Source organism: Tenrec ecaudatus, chromosome 2 (genome assembly GCF_050624435.1).
Source record: "Tenrec ecaudatus isolate mTenEca1 chromosome 2, mTenEca1.hap1, whole genome shotgun sequence".
Classification (NCBI taxonomy): domain Eukaryota; kingdom Metazoa; phylum Chordata; class Mammalia; order Afrosoricida; family Tenrecidae; genus Tenrec; species Tenrec ecaudatus.
In genome coordinates this window covers 164,777,433-164,790,260 of record NC_134531.1, presented here as the reverse complement: position 1 = coordinate 164,790,260, position 12,828 = coordinate 164,777,433, and the positions used below count along the sequence as shown (strand labels likewise).

General features: G+C 49.2%; 1 protein-coding gene across 3 annotated transcripts in view; it reads right to left on the bottom strand.

Moving 5' to 3' along the window:
- LARP1 (La ribonucleoprotein 1, translational regulator) overlaps positions 1–12,828 on the bottom strand; it is a 63,868-nt gene that overhangs the window by 29,012 nt on the left and 22,028 nt on the right. For 2 of the 3 annotated variants that reach the window (XM_075541870.1, XM_075541871.1), the window contains exon 2: positions 2,876–2,950. The exons of the other annotated variant lie outside the window; for it this stretch is intronic. In XM_075541870.1, the coding sequence (XP_075397985.1) occupies positions 2,876–2,950 (75 nt within the window). The remainder of the gene's footprint in view (positions 1–2,875; positions 2,951–12,828) is intronic. 3 annotated transcript variants of the gene reach the window in all.

Genomic DNA, 12,828 nt, shown 5'->3' with positions numbered 1-12,828 from the left:
GACTTGGTCGGACTTGACTTTTATTACAATTGAGCCAAAAGAGGGAACAAAGCAATGCCAAGATCTGGTTTCTGGGCCCGCCTCCCAACCACCCACCCTCAACAGGCACTGCCCCTATGTGAGTGCATGTGCAGACAGACCTGCTCCTGCGGGACCTGTCATCTCAAACTGCTAGCAAAGACACCAGCGCCCACTTCTAGAGCATCTCAAGCAAATGAAAGGGAACGGCCTCTCCTTCTACCTCTGCATGCAGCCCCCAAGGAGTAAAGCCCAGAGCACACTAGGTACACGACCCCAACCCCTGCTTGCCCCAAAGCATGTTAAGTTAGCTGCTGCCAAGTAGGTCTCAACATGACCTCATGTATGAAAAAACATGGAAACACCATGCCTTTCTTTCTAGTCTGTCTTGGTCTGAAAATTCAGCATCACAAAAACAGGCAGGCCTGTAGGGGATGACATATGGTGGCTGTGCATAAAGTGCACAAGTCAAAAATAAAACCTGGGTCTCCCCGTGGAAGACAAGAATTCTGCCACGAAACCACCAATGACCACACTGTAGGGTATGACTCCAACAAAAGGACAGTGCAGACCTTGTCCAACCGCCCTATTTGCAGTTACAAAAATGAGGCCCAGAAAAGGGGAAGGGTTCCCCCAGTCCTGCCACCCTTTCCAGTGGTCCTTTTAGGCTCAGCAAAAATTCCAGGGCACATGGAGGAATGTTAGGGCACTTTGAGAGGCAGGTAAAGATGTGGGAAAGAACAAAAAAGAAAAAACAGCATTAGGAAAAATGCCAAGCCCAATTCACATCACAAAATGGAGGTGCCCAAGCCTGGCTCTTTCTTGAGGTCCCACTCAATGACCTCCAGACACAGGAAGTAGCTGGGCCCATGCTTACAGTTAAGAGGAAAGAAAAAATGGGAGGAATTTACCATAGTGCACCCCCACCCCCCAGCTTTGGCCTAAAAGCTCTGCTGTGCTAGAGAGGAAGAATATGAACATGAGGGAAAGCCTGCAGTTAGCTCCCTTTAAGTTTAATTAGGAAGCGAGTCAGGGTTCCAGTCTCCCCAAACAAGGGGACAAACCCGTGAACTCAAGGTACCAGGGAGGTGAAGGGCTTTAGAGGAGTATTTGGCAGGTCATAATCAAAAATGAAAACTTGTTAAGAAGGCCAAGGAGCTGGAACCGAGGGACCAGTCAGGTCAAAGGTGACAGTTCTAGCCAAGGGCATGTGGTGCTTGGGAGAGAAGTCTGAGGTTATTGGGCCTGGCTTCCTGTCAGGATGAGGTGAAGAATCCAAATCTTTACCTGGGGGAAAGTTTACCTCCTGGTCCTTGGAATCTGGAAAAGCTGACTCTATCCCCATGACAAATAACTTGTTATGCTTTCAAACACAACCCCCAAACTATCCCACTTCATTGCTATCAATTCAATTCACAGGGATTCTAAAGGACAAGGTAGAGCTGCCCCCTGCCGGTTTCCAGGACTGTGATTCTTTAAAGGAGTAGAGTTTCTTCTTTCTCCTGCAAAGCTGCTGGTTAACAGGCCAATTTGTAACCGACTACCTGTCCCAGGGCTCCTTTCGCTTAGGTTTAGGGGCTGCCATCTGTGGGCCATTGGGTGAGGCAGACACTGCCTCCTCAGGGTAGAGAGATGTCTTCATTCCAGTGCAAGCATCAAACATCAGGTGACTTCTCTTTCCCCCACCTTCTCTGGAGCATGTACCCCCTGGGGACCGCGGTGGACAGGGTCCACTGCAGAGTCATTTGTCTAAAGAATCTGAGTTCCTGAGGCTGTAACCTCACACCCCAACCAGAGCCCTCCCAGTGGCAGAGAAACAAGTGTTCTTGAAGCTGCTGGCTCCACAGGAACCCAGGCCTCAGCACGGCCTTGACTCAAAGGTAACTGCCGGAAATTGGCTCGGAGCCCTGGTCCAGATTCCAACATTCATCGGTTGCATAACCTTGAGAACACCACCCACCACCCTCTCTGAGCCTCACCTTCCTCCACACGAGGGGTCCCATTCCTCTTTTCCCTGGGCCCCAGAGTAAGCATTAATACTAGGGCACGAGAGATTAAGTACTCAGTAGATAGCCAAGTTAGGGGTAATGATATTAGATCTGTATGGATGAGGGGTGAGGAGACAAGATTATCGAAGAAAAATACCAGCAGCAAGTTGTGGTGATTAAATACAACCTCAGATACTATAAAATCCATAATCTACATGGATTTTTACTTAATCCTTAAAAACAGCACTGAGTTTTCTCTATAATTGGTTCTGTTTTACACATGAGAAAACCCCGGCACATCTGGTACAATCACAGCCAGCAAGGCAGCAAGTGGGACAAGGTTTGCAGTCAAACCGCCTAACTCTGTAATGCATACTCCTAGCGGTACGAGAGACCTAGTGGCACCCAGGGACCACTTCAGTGTGGTGAAGAGGGCACGTTCTGAAGGCAGAGCTTTAGGAGCACTGTATGGCTGTCCCCACCAGGGAAAACCAAGACCCATTGCAGGAACTCAGGTCTAAGGTCATGATGTAGGGAGTGACACTCCAAGGATCAGACATCAGTGACTGGACACATCTCTCTGCCCAGAGGCAAGGACACTGCCACCAAACACCAAGAGGCCCACAAAGAAAAGGGCTTTGAAGTCCCACTCTTAGTTCCTCCGCTATAGTCGTGCCCTGGACCAGAAGTGCAGTGATTGCTCACACTCTAAGATGACATGGAGTCTGCCCCCCGACCCCTGCTCCTGAGATGGGGGAGGGCTGCCACCATCTGCCTGAGCCGCAGTCCAAGCCCCAGGATTACGGAAGGCAGCTGAACCATCCAAGGGGAGGGTGAGGCAGGAGGGAAATGAAGTCTGGGTTACCCACCTGTGCCCGTCCCTCTTGGCCAGCCTGGGGGTAGAGTCTGTGAAAAGGCTGGCACCTTCTCAGCTGTCACACAGCCTAGAGATGGGGTGGAGACACAAAGGAGAAGCTTGGAGACCGATGGGTCCTTCATCCCAGCCCCACTGGCCCTGGCGCACCCCTGAAGCAAGAACATTCTTCCACAAAGTAAAAACACCAGGCTACCTCTCCTCACCTTGTTCACCAGGTCACACCGCAGCAGCCACCTCTCAGAGGCCTCTCTCTGCCCAGCCCTCCCACTTCTAATCCCCCAGACCTGCAGATGAAACACAGGAAGGGGCTGAAAGGCATTCTCAGGGGCTAGGAGGGGGAGGAGAGTGGGCAGAGAGAGAGAAAGCAAACTTCAGAAGGTCAGATCATCTTGAGGCCCAGCTGAAAAAGAACTGCCGGCCAGCAGCAGGCCAAGGAGTGCAGAGTCTGCGTCCCTTTGGCAGGGGAGGAGGGGCAAAGGGCGGGCGGAGCTCTCATCACATGATGCCAGTCAGCCCAGCTGGCCCAGCCCAGCCCCAGGAGTCTATCTTTAGCCCTTGGTGACCAAGGCATCTCAAGTCCCCTACACTCCCTTGCCCACATATGGATCCTGCCCTGGGGGTACTACCCCCCACTGCTGGTACCAATCATTGAAGCCCTGCTGAAAAGATGACTGAATCACACCAGCACAGTGGAAAGCTATCAGAGACTGCTGCGAGTTCAGACTCACCAGTCACACTCCAAGGGAGAAAAGACCCGGAAGGAGGACACAGGCCCACTCTGCCTCGTAGGCACACAATGCATTTCACAGCACCTAACAACCCCCCCTAGCCTCCAGGTGTCCACTCCCCAATCCAGCCTTTCTGAAGAGTATACTCAGTTCCGGTTAGCCGAGTCATTGTGATAACAAGCACCTGTCAGTGAGTGTTGAGGAGGTGCCGGGTACTGGTGGGTGATTTACATGTGTGTGATGAACACTTAATGACTTTGAAAGCCACTGCATACTTTTAGTTTTTCAGAAAATAAACCTGGAGCAAAAGGCTCGCCCAAGGTCATGCAGTACCCGTCCAAGTGAAATGGCCACGATGGGCGTCCTCGTTATTCAGGTCTGCGCCTCAGTCACACTCAGGGTGCTGTCCCTGGCTCCGTCACCGCTACGGAGGGCTCCAGCACACACAGCAGCTGTGCGGGTGGCTCAGGCCCAAGCCCAGGCGGCCTTTCACTCTTGTGCACGGCATTGAACTGACCCGATGGCGCCAAACAACTACAGCAACGTGAAGCGCCACCTATCCCCAAGCGTGGAGCAGGTTCAAATCCAGTCTGCAGGCTGTGTCTTCAGAGCGCTTATCACCACCAGCACCTGCGTGTGTCTTGCCCTTATTAGACTCCATCCGCTGCTGAGCCCTGACGATATCCTGTGGAGCCGATCTGATGACCCTTTATGGTCTCTCTCGCAGACACTTGGTGAAGTCTGAATTATCAACGTTACTGATGTGCACCAGGGTGCCTGTGATACCCCTAACAAGGCTCACCAAAGGGCTTTGTGGGCAGTCACTTTTTGTGGCTATTCTAAAAGGTGTGGTGACTCCCAGTTTACAGATGGGAAAAACTGAGGCTCAGAGAGGGCCTCCAGGCCCCAAATGGCAATGTAAATAAGGAGCAGGCTGATAGGCAGTCCTGGCAAGCTAGAAAGCACAGGCACCTGGGTAAGGGGACAGCACTCAATCACTGGTTGTCAGGAGACCAGTCCCTGGAGAAGAACCGCATGCTTGGTGGTAAAAGAGGAAGGCCCTCAACAAGATGGACACAGTGGCCCCAACAACAGGCGCAGGCAGGGAACAAGTATGAGACGGAGGTCGCTATGGGTCAGAAGTGGCACTTAACAATCCATTCAACAGCAGCCGAGGCTCAGTTCTGACTCATGTTTTAAAGTACATAAATAAATTTCTATGAAAAATGTCATTAAAAAAAAGAAAAGAAAAATGTCATTCGAAATATTGCTAACCAAATGGTCTCCAACCCATTTTCAGCCTATGATTCTCCCTGGCCCTGAAGGCCAGGCCCATTGTCTGGAACAGAGCTGGGTCCTGGATTTCCCGGGTAAATGTAGCCGTGTGGCACAAGCACTGCTCCACTGCACACGTCTGATTATCCTGATTCGGGAGGCTGCTGACTTGAAACCCGGTTTTCACAACCAAAAAAATCAGCCGCCACCTCCGCAGGCCACTTAAACCTCGGGCATTACCTCCAGAAAGAGGCTTCTAAATTCCCACGTATTTGGATTATCCCATAATGCAATGGTGGAGAGGCTTATCCTGGAGCTAGCCAGGGGCCCCGTAGGCACACCAAAGCCCACATGAGCCACCAGGCTGTGCTCCAAAGTTACCTGTGAGCTGTTAGTGAAGCTAAACATCCATGTCCTGCCACCTTGTCCAGAGCATCCATCACACCCACAGATCAGAAGGCTAATCTCCCCCCTTAACACAATATGCTGTGTATACCTATACCCATTCTCAGGAGTGTGTGTATGTGTGGGTCGGTGGGGAGGCACAGAGAGCCAGGGACCCAAAACTATTACAGGCACTGTTGTCCACCATCACTGATGGTGCTGATAAAATAGGGCACCTTAGAACTACCCTCAGCTTTTAAGAAAATGACTTCTTGGGTGGAGCTGGACTAGATGTCATATAAAAATAGGGTGCTGGGTTGAAGTGGGTCTGTAGGTGGCCCCATTACCACTCCAAACTTTCCTCTTCACAGTATGCCAGGAAAAGTTAGGGGAGGCAGGCCCTGGAAGTCTCAGGCATTCTCAGGGGTGTCACTGACACCCCCCCCACCTTGCTGGCCAGGAATGTGAAAACTCCACGAATTTGTTGGGGGGGGGGGTGTCCGAGATGGTGATGAGAGACCAGTTTCCCAAATGCAGACCAGCTAAGTCAGACTCGTTTCCCAGAAGCCACAATGTGCTTTATTCAGTGCTGTGTACCAGCCCTCTCAGGGCTACGTGCAACGCAAGAGGCCTAGGACTCCCTTGATGTTGGAAAAGGACGTGATTCAGCCACCATATCCGTATCCCTTGGGATCCTTTCGTACCGCCCACTCCAGCAAAAATAGAGGGGTCTGACCCCAACACAAGAAGTCAGTGATGAAAGCACTTATTTGCTAACCCCAAATCTTACAACTTGAACACATCAGTTACTCTGTAAAGATTTACAGCCTTGGAACACTATGGAGCAGCTCTACCCTGTCTACAAGGGTGCTTGTAAACTGGCACATGGCAGCTGGTTTGGATTTGACTCCCATCTAATGCCCACACACACTTTAACAGGTCGCTACGTTGAGCGACAGAGGAAAGCAGCAGTCAAGAGCATGGAGTTCGGAGGCCATGCTTAGGTGTGCCGACAACAGCAGTCATCAACTAAGTAACTCACTCACTCATGAGGCCGAGGCAGATGGGTCAAATCTGCCCCGTCTCTCATGCAGCTTGTAACTTGATAGGCAGTAACTGGGCCCCACATCAGTTAAGTGCCAAGCAACTAGGGTCACGAGGCAGAAAGCTACCTTTGGGGAAAGCTCTGGGAGTCAGACTTAACCTCTCATTTTCCCAATCTCTGAAAAGAATGCATGGTAGCTAGCTTACAGGACCTGTTAGATGGCAGTCATTGTTGTTCTCATGGGCCAATTCTTGAATCTCCCTGGTGCTCAAATACAGAAATGAAGAGTTGCCAGGTATGCAAATAAACATTCAGGACACAGTTAAATTTCAGCTGAATATTTAATAAGTACACATTCCCTGCAATATTTTGGATATGCGTATACTTAAAACATTACTTGCCATTTACCTGCAATTTAAATTTCAGTCAGTATCCGGGATTTCTATCTGATAAATCTGGCAACCATGAAAAGAACCATTGACTTTCTCCTGTTCCAAACTGCAAGCAGGGGAGTGACTAGAGGTCTGGGCTGGGAGTGGGGAGACAGGTGGGTACCTGTCCCAGCTCGGCCGCTGTCTGCTGTGGGGGTTCTGGCAAGAATTTATGCCTGGGTGTCTTCAAACTTACTTAACCTACCGTTCCCTTTATTATTAGTTTTTTAAAAACACAGCACACCTCTCTCTCCGTGGCCCCATTCCCCTGCTCCTAATTTTAAACTTTTGTCCTAATGGTCTGAGGAGCCCTGGTAGTGTCGTGTTACTACAAAGCTGGGCTGTTAAATACAAGGTAATAAGTTGTAAACCAGCCCCTCCTTGTCAGAAAGATGGAGCTTTCTCAGAAATTCACAGGGGCAGTTCTACTCTGTCCTATAGGGTCAGTTGCTACAGATTCACTGAGTCAGCACCAACTTGAGAGTAAAAACAAGTCCAGCTTGTTTGTTTATTTGTTTATTGATTGATTGTGCGATGACCAGAAATCCAGGATCAAGTATAGGTTTCTGCTTTTGCAGCCCCTGGATAGTTCCAGGGTCCCCCAAGAGGCTTTAACAGCCATGCCCACTAGGAAGCACTGGTTTCAAGGCAGAGAGGGGGGTGGGGAGAATGCTGTCATCTGTCCATCTCAATAATCCTATTCGTATACTGGTTGATCGCCCTAAGTATAACTTTAAATGCTCCCAGCTTTCGAGGAAACAAGTTACCTCAAATAACTGCTAGGAAAACTCTAGGATTTTAGTATACAGAAGAATTACTAATTGAGGAGCTTGTCAGCATTTAAGTCCCCTGGCTCCTCAGAAAGCTGAACTATCCAATGACCCAGCAATCCCAGTCCTGCATACAAACACTGACGGGAAGACAAAGACACCTGTGCTACAGTGCTCACTGTAGCACTTTCAACAGCTAAAAGGTGAAGCCAACAACAATTCCTAGTGATAGGTGAAGGATAATAAAATATGGGAAAGCCCACAATGGAATTGCACCGCTCAGCCTTAAGATCGGAAATCCCAGGGCATGCCATACACTACGCTTAACGGTATGTCAGTCCCAAAGAGGACAATGAACACCAAGTGATTTCACTTACATGACATAAGACAATATAGAGTAACCAAAGATAATTCAGTTGTTACCAGAGGTGGGGGGCACGGGCTTGCTTGGGGAGCAGGGCTCACATCAGTGGCCGTGGGTGACTGGAAAAAGAGCGACAACGGCTGCACATCTCCACTGCAACCAACACTAACGAAATGTACACAGAGAAACGGCCCGTGTCGCTTTTACTAACCTTTTAAAAAAGAATAAAGATTCCTGGGTCCCACCCTCCTCAAGAGATTCTGCCTCTCAGTAATCTTTCATAAATCAGCATCCTGAGCACGTTTAGGAAGTAGGTGCTCTCTAAAAATACTTTGTTGTTTCCATTTACCCAATGGTTTTCAGCTGTCAAATTTGCCATTTTTAATTTTTTAAAACAAGGTTGCATTTCTTTGGTTAAGTGGCTAGCCAAAGGTAACTCCACGAGAAGCTAGGTGAGCCCAAGGATCTGAAATTCTAAGGTAATCCAGGGCCTCTGCTACTCAGCACTCCAGGAGGAAAGCACTGACTGGGTTCCTTGGTTCAAAGGGCTCCCCAGCTCACAACAGGAACTGCCAGAAGGAAGTGAGCCTACCAGTATGCAGAATGGATTCTCTGAGCCCCCTATCAGGTTGGGGTCATTTCACTCAGCACACGGGGAAGCAGCTAGGAACAAAGCAGTGTTTATTGCAGAGGCAATGCACTGGGGCCACATGTACCACGAAGACCTGGGCTCTGGCCCAGTACACCAAGGTTCCCAGGGAATTTGATCCTCCTCCAGCAGAGCAAAAAGGAAGGGTGGAGAGAACTGTGGAACCAAGGGAAGGCTGGCAGAAGTGGGGGGCCTGTATCCTGCAGAGACCCTGCTGTGTGGCACAAGGGAAGCACCAAGCAGACCACAAACCTCCCAGCCAGGTAGCCCACAGGTCATCAGTTCATGAGGTGCTTCTTCACCCCATCTCTGCACCTGAGCCTCACCACAGCAATGAGAGGTGCGAAATGTAGACACAATGCAGAAATGAGGCACAGCGAGGCTTCCCGGTGGAGGATCAAGTTGGTGTGTGGGATGGGATGGCGGGCGGCGCTGGGCTCCTGCCGCGGTATCACAGAGTAACAGACTTGATTGCCGAGAGGTGGGCTATTCTAGGGGCACAATGGTAAACAAAACAACCCTTGTAAGCGGAGAGCCCCCAACTACACAAGGACTCGAATCTTAAACTCTACCACGTGACCCATTGGGATCCATTCAGTGACGAGGCTGAGGAAAAGCCAGGCATCGATTACAGATACCTGCAATAGGCAGGGCAGGAAAAGGGACAAGAAACAGCTACAAACACAAATGGGATTCCAGACCAGAAGTTACTTGCAAAAAGCAATGAAAGGAACCCAACAAGTATTTCTTTCACCTGTACCTCAAAACCCTAGGCAGCAGCGCTACTCTGCGTGCACCCGCAACCTCCCTGTGGACGAAGTAGACGTGCCAAGGGTCTAGCCCATGAAATCATTCAATGATGGGACAAGTAGCCTGCACGGTGCTGGGTTCAAAACTTTCCCTCCAGGCATCACTTTTTCAAAACCACTCCAGGTAAAACCGGCAAATCCTAGGGATGGGAGGCAGGAAAGCGGCACGCTCCCCCTCCCCCGCCAACCTCAGTCTGGCTCACCCTGCCTCACCACCTCCTGAGAAGTGCAGTGGTTAACCGACCAGCTAAAGTCTCAGCTCTGCCACTTCTACCTGTGTGACCTTGGGTTTCTATAAATGGGAACAGTGGTCCTAATCTCATGAGATTGTGGAGATTAAATGAATGGATATTTTTGAAGTACTTGGGAAAAGTGCCTGGCACACAATAAACACTCAAAACTTGTTAGTCATTATTTTGGAGGTCTGCAGGTACCTGTAGATATCTGATTAAGGTCATTGGCAAATATTTCCACTGCAAGCAACAATCAGCCAAGCCTCCTGTTAAGATACCTTGTTCTGGATGTTTGCTTAGTGCCCCCCACCCCCACCCCCGCCCAGCACCAATGCTTTAAAATGTGGCTGTTTCAAGAGCTCAGAAATAGGGCACTTTTCAGGAAAGTTGGAGCATTTCTGGGCAACACCTCCACAATCTGGACAGTACTTCCTTGCCCCTTCTCAGGGCACTGAGTGTGTCAACTGTAGCAGGGAGAGGGAGAGTGAAAGGCATGACAGCACCAGCACTGGATCTGCCATAGGGTTTGTACTGCCAGGCCCAGTCCTCGCGCAGTCTCTCACAGCACACTATGCATCTCTCCTCTTAAAGCCTAGCTTCTCAAACTTGGCAGGTCATTGGAATCCCCAGGGATCTGATGAAACTACTTATCCCTGCATGCCTCCTCCAAGACATTGATTCATTGGTGTACAGAGATCTGTGGCTTCACCAGATGCCCAGGTGATTCCAACAATCACCCAATTTAGGAACCTAGGCCTTATAGCTTGGCCCTGGGTTCCCCATGATGCCACTTGGGGGGCTGACCAAAAGAAGGTTTTAGTTTCTGCCAAACAAGAGTCCACCAGATGGCTCCAAAACCTCTTTCAAGTCCAGGGTCTCCCAAAAGCTGCATCCTCCCAGAGGCAATGGCAGTGCAGCATGTCAGGGGTAGAAAGGTGGTGAGTTTCCCAGCATAAGCCCCTGTAGCCTGCCTGCTCTGAAATAAAATTAAACAAAATTTAAAGGATATTTATTATTCAGTTAGTGGTGATTCCATGTTTGTAAACAACATACTTAGGGCTCTTGAATAACTTTGTGAGGGACCGGATTGGGCCTTCCATCTCAAGAGCTTGGTCAACTGACCCCTTGCCCTAGTCTGCTGATTTTCCCCATCCCCAACCTGGCAAGGTCAGCCCCATCTTTTTAATGTGCATTCTGTGTCTCCACAGATCCTGAACATGACAGTCTCTGGAGTCAAGACTTGTCTCTTCCGGTTTATAGAATGACTATCCAGCCCTTAGTTAAGACTCTCACTAGGCTAAGTGCTTCTCTTGCATTCTTATTTAACAGGCAACACTGCTTATCTTCTCTGTAACCTCCTGGGTCCCCCCCCCCTTTATTAGTTTCAAAACAGGGAGGGCAAACCCACCTACCCTTGGGGCATTTGTAGGGACTGCAAGGTTTAAGTGATCTGAATGTCTTAAGTGCTGGGCCAAAGGCAATGTCAATCCTTTTAATCTAAGAATTTGGTGAATTACGGACACTCCAAGAAAAATCCAAGGATAGTGGGCCTAAGAATGCCTCAATTTGGCAGGCTTTGGACAGCATTTTTGCCCCAGGGTAATAGTCGCCAGGAGATTGAAAACCAAGACATTCCTTGGGCTATATGCTCCCTGGAAAAAGGCCCTTACCACCCAGTGGGTGGACTCGGCTCAGGGCTGCTATTCTCTGCAATGTGAGTATGGGCTGAGGCACAAAAAGACATGCCAGCTTCCTGTCCCCATCCAGTTTCCCAACTCCCAATCGTCAGTCATCTGGTCCCTCTCATCATCACCAGCACACTTGGCCTAGACTGCCAGCAGATGATGTCCTAAAACGCAGCCCAATTTTAAAGTTGAAAAACTGAAGCAGAACGCGGGGGCTAAACCCAACTGCCTACAAATCTCAGACTCAGACCATCAGGTTTCTTACCAAGCGGCCTGGTGTGATGCACACCTGTCGCTGCACTAGGGTGCAGAACTTTTTGACAAACTACCCGAACTTTGGAGGTTCTTATATCCTGGCCTCACCTGAGCCAGCCCATGTCCCTTTCGGTATCCCTTCCCTTCTAGCCCAGCTGGTCTTTCCCCAATTGCCTACACCTACCTATTTGTTCTCCCCACCTGCTTCCATGACAAACCCACGCCCCACTGGTTTCCTCTTTGAACTCCCTAGTTCCCCAACCAGGCATGTACTCTTAGAAGACTTCAGGTGTGGTGAAGCTAGTGAAGAGGTGGAGGTTGTGTTTAAACACGGCATCTGTGTGTGGCATTCTTGAGACTTCCCCCACGGAGCCCTGCTTTGCTTATCCTGCAGAGTAGCAAGAGGGAATCCTGGACTGGGCTCAGTAGTCTCAGTGTACCTGTAGTGAGCACTGAAACAGGCGAGGCTCCCAGAACTGAGCTGTGTGTGGAACTCTGGGCTTGGGGAAATGTTACCTTCCTTACCAACAAGGCTGCTTTGAGGGTAACAGAAAGATCAATGTCAAGAAAACCTGTGAAGGGCACAGATGTAAGCCCCAAACGAGGACTGGCTTTTGTTTTAAAAATGAAGTATGCACAAAGTCTAAAGATGTACTAATCAGGCACTCGTGTCAAATGTGGACACAGCATTTAAAATGCAGCCAGCCGAGGCGCTCTCGTGGCGCTGTCTCACAAGCACCAGACTAGCAGCTCCAATCTACCAGACAGATGCTCTTGAGGAGAAAGAGAAGGCTGTTTGCTTCCAGGAAGATCTGACAGTCTTGAAACCCTGCAGAGGATTTCTTGCAGATGGAATCAACTCAATGGCAGTAGGTCTGGTTTGGGTTTAGTCTCAAAAGAGAAATCTTTCAAGTGTACGATATATACCAGATTTTAAAGACTCAGTAGAGATTATAAAGGATTTCATTACCATTTTATAAGGATTACATGTTAAAATATTTCTAACATCTTTGGTTAACTACTATATTAAAATGGGTTTCACTTTTTAAAAGCTTTCTAAAATATGGCTACTAGGAAATTTAAATGGTACTTGTGTTCTGCATTCCAAGTCAACATTGCTTATATTTATGGTGACTGGTGTCAGATTGAAGGGATACTCTATTTTAAAACATTCTTAACATTTTCCTATAATGTATTAATGCTGCTTGAGTAAGGTAAAAAAATATTCCCCTTAAAAACAAAAGCTAAAAGGTCCACCCCTAATAACCTTTCCCACCCACCCCCCCCCTTTGATAAAAGGTAGAACAGCGGAGGAGC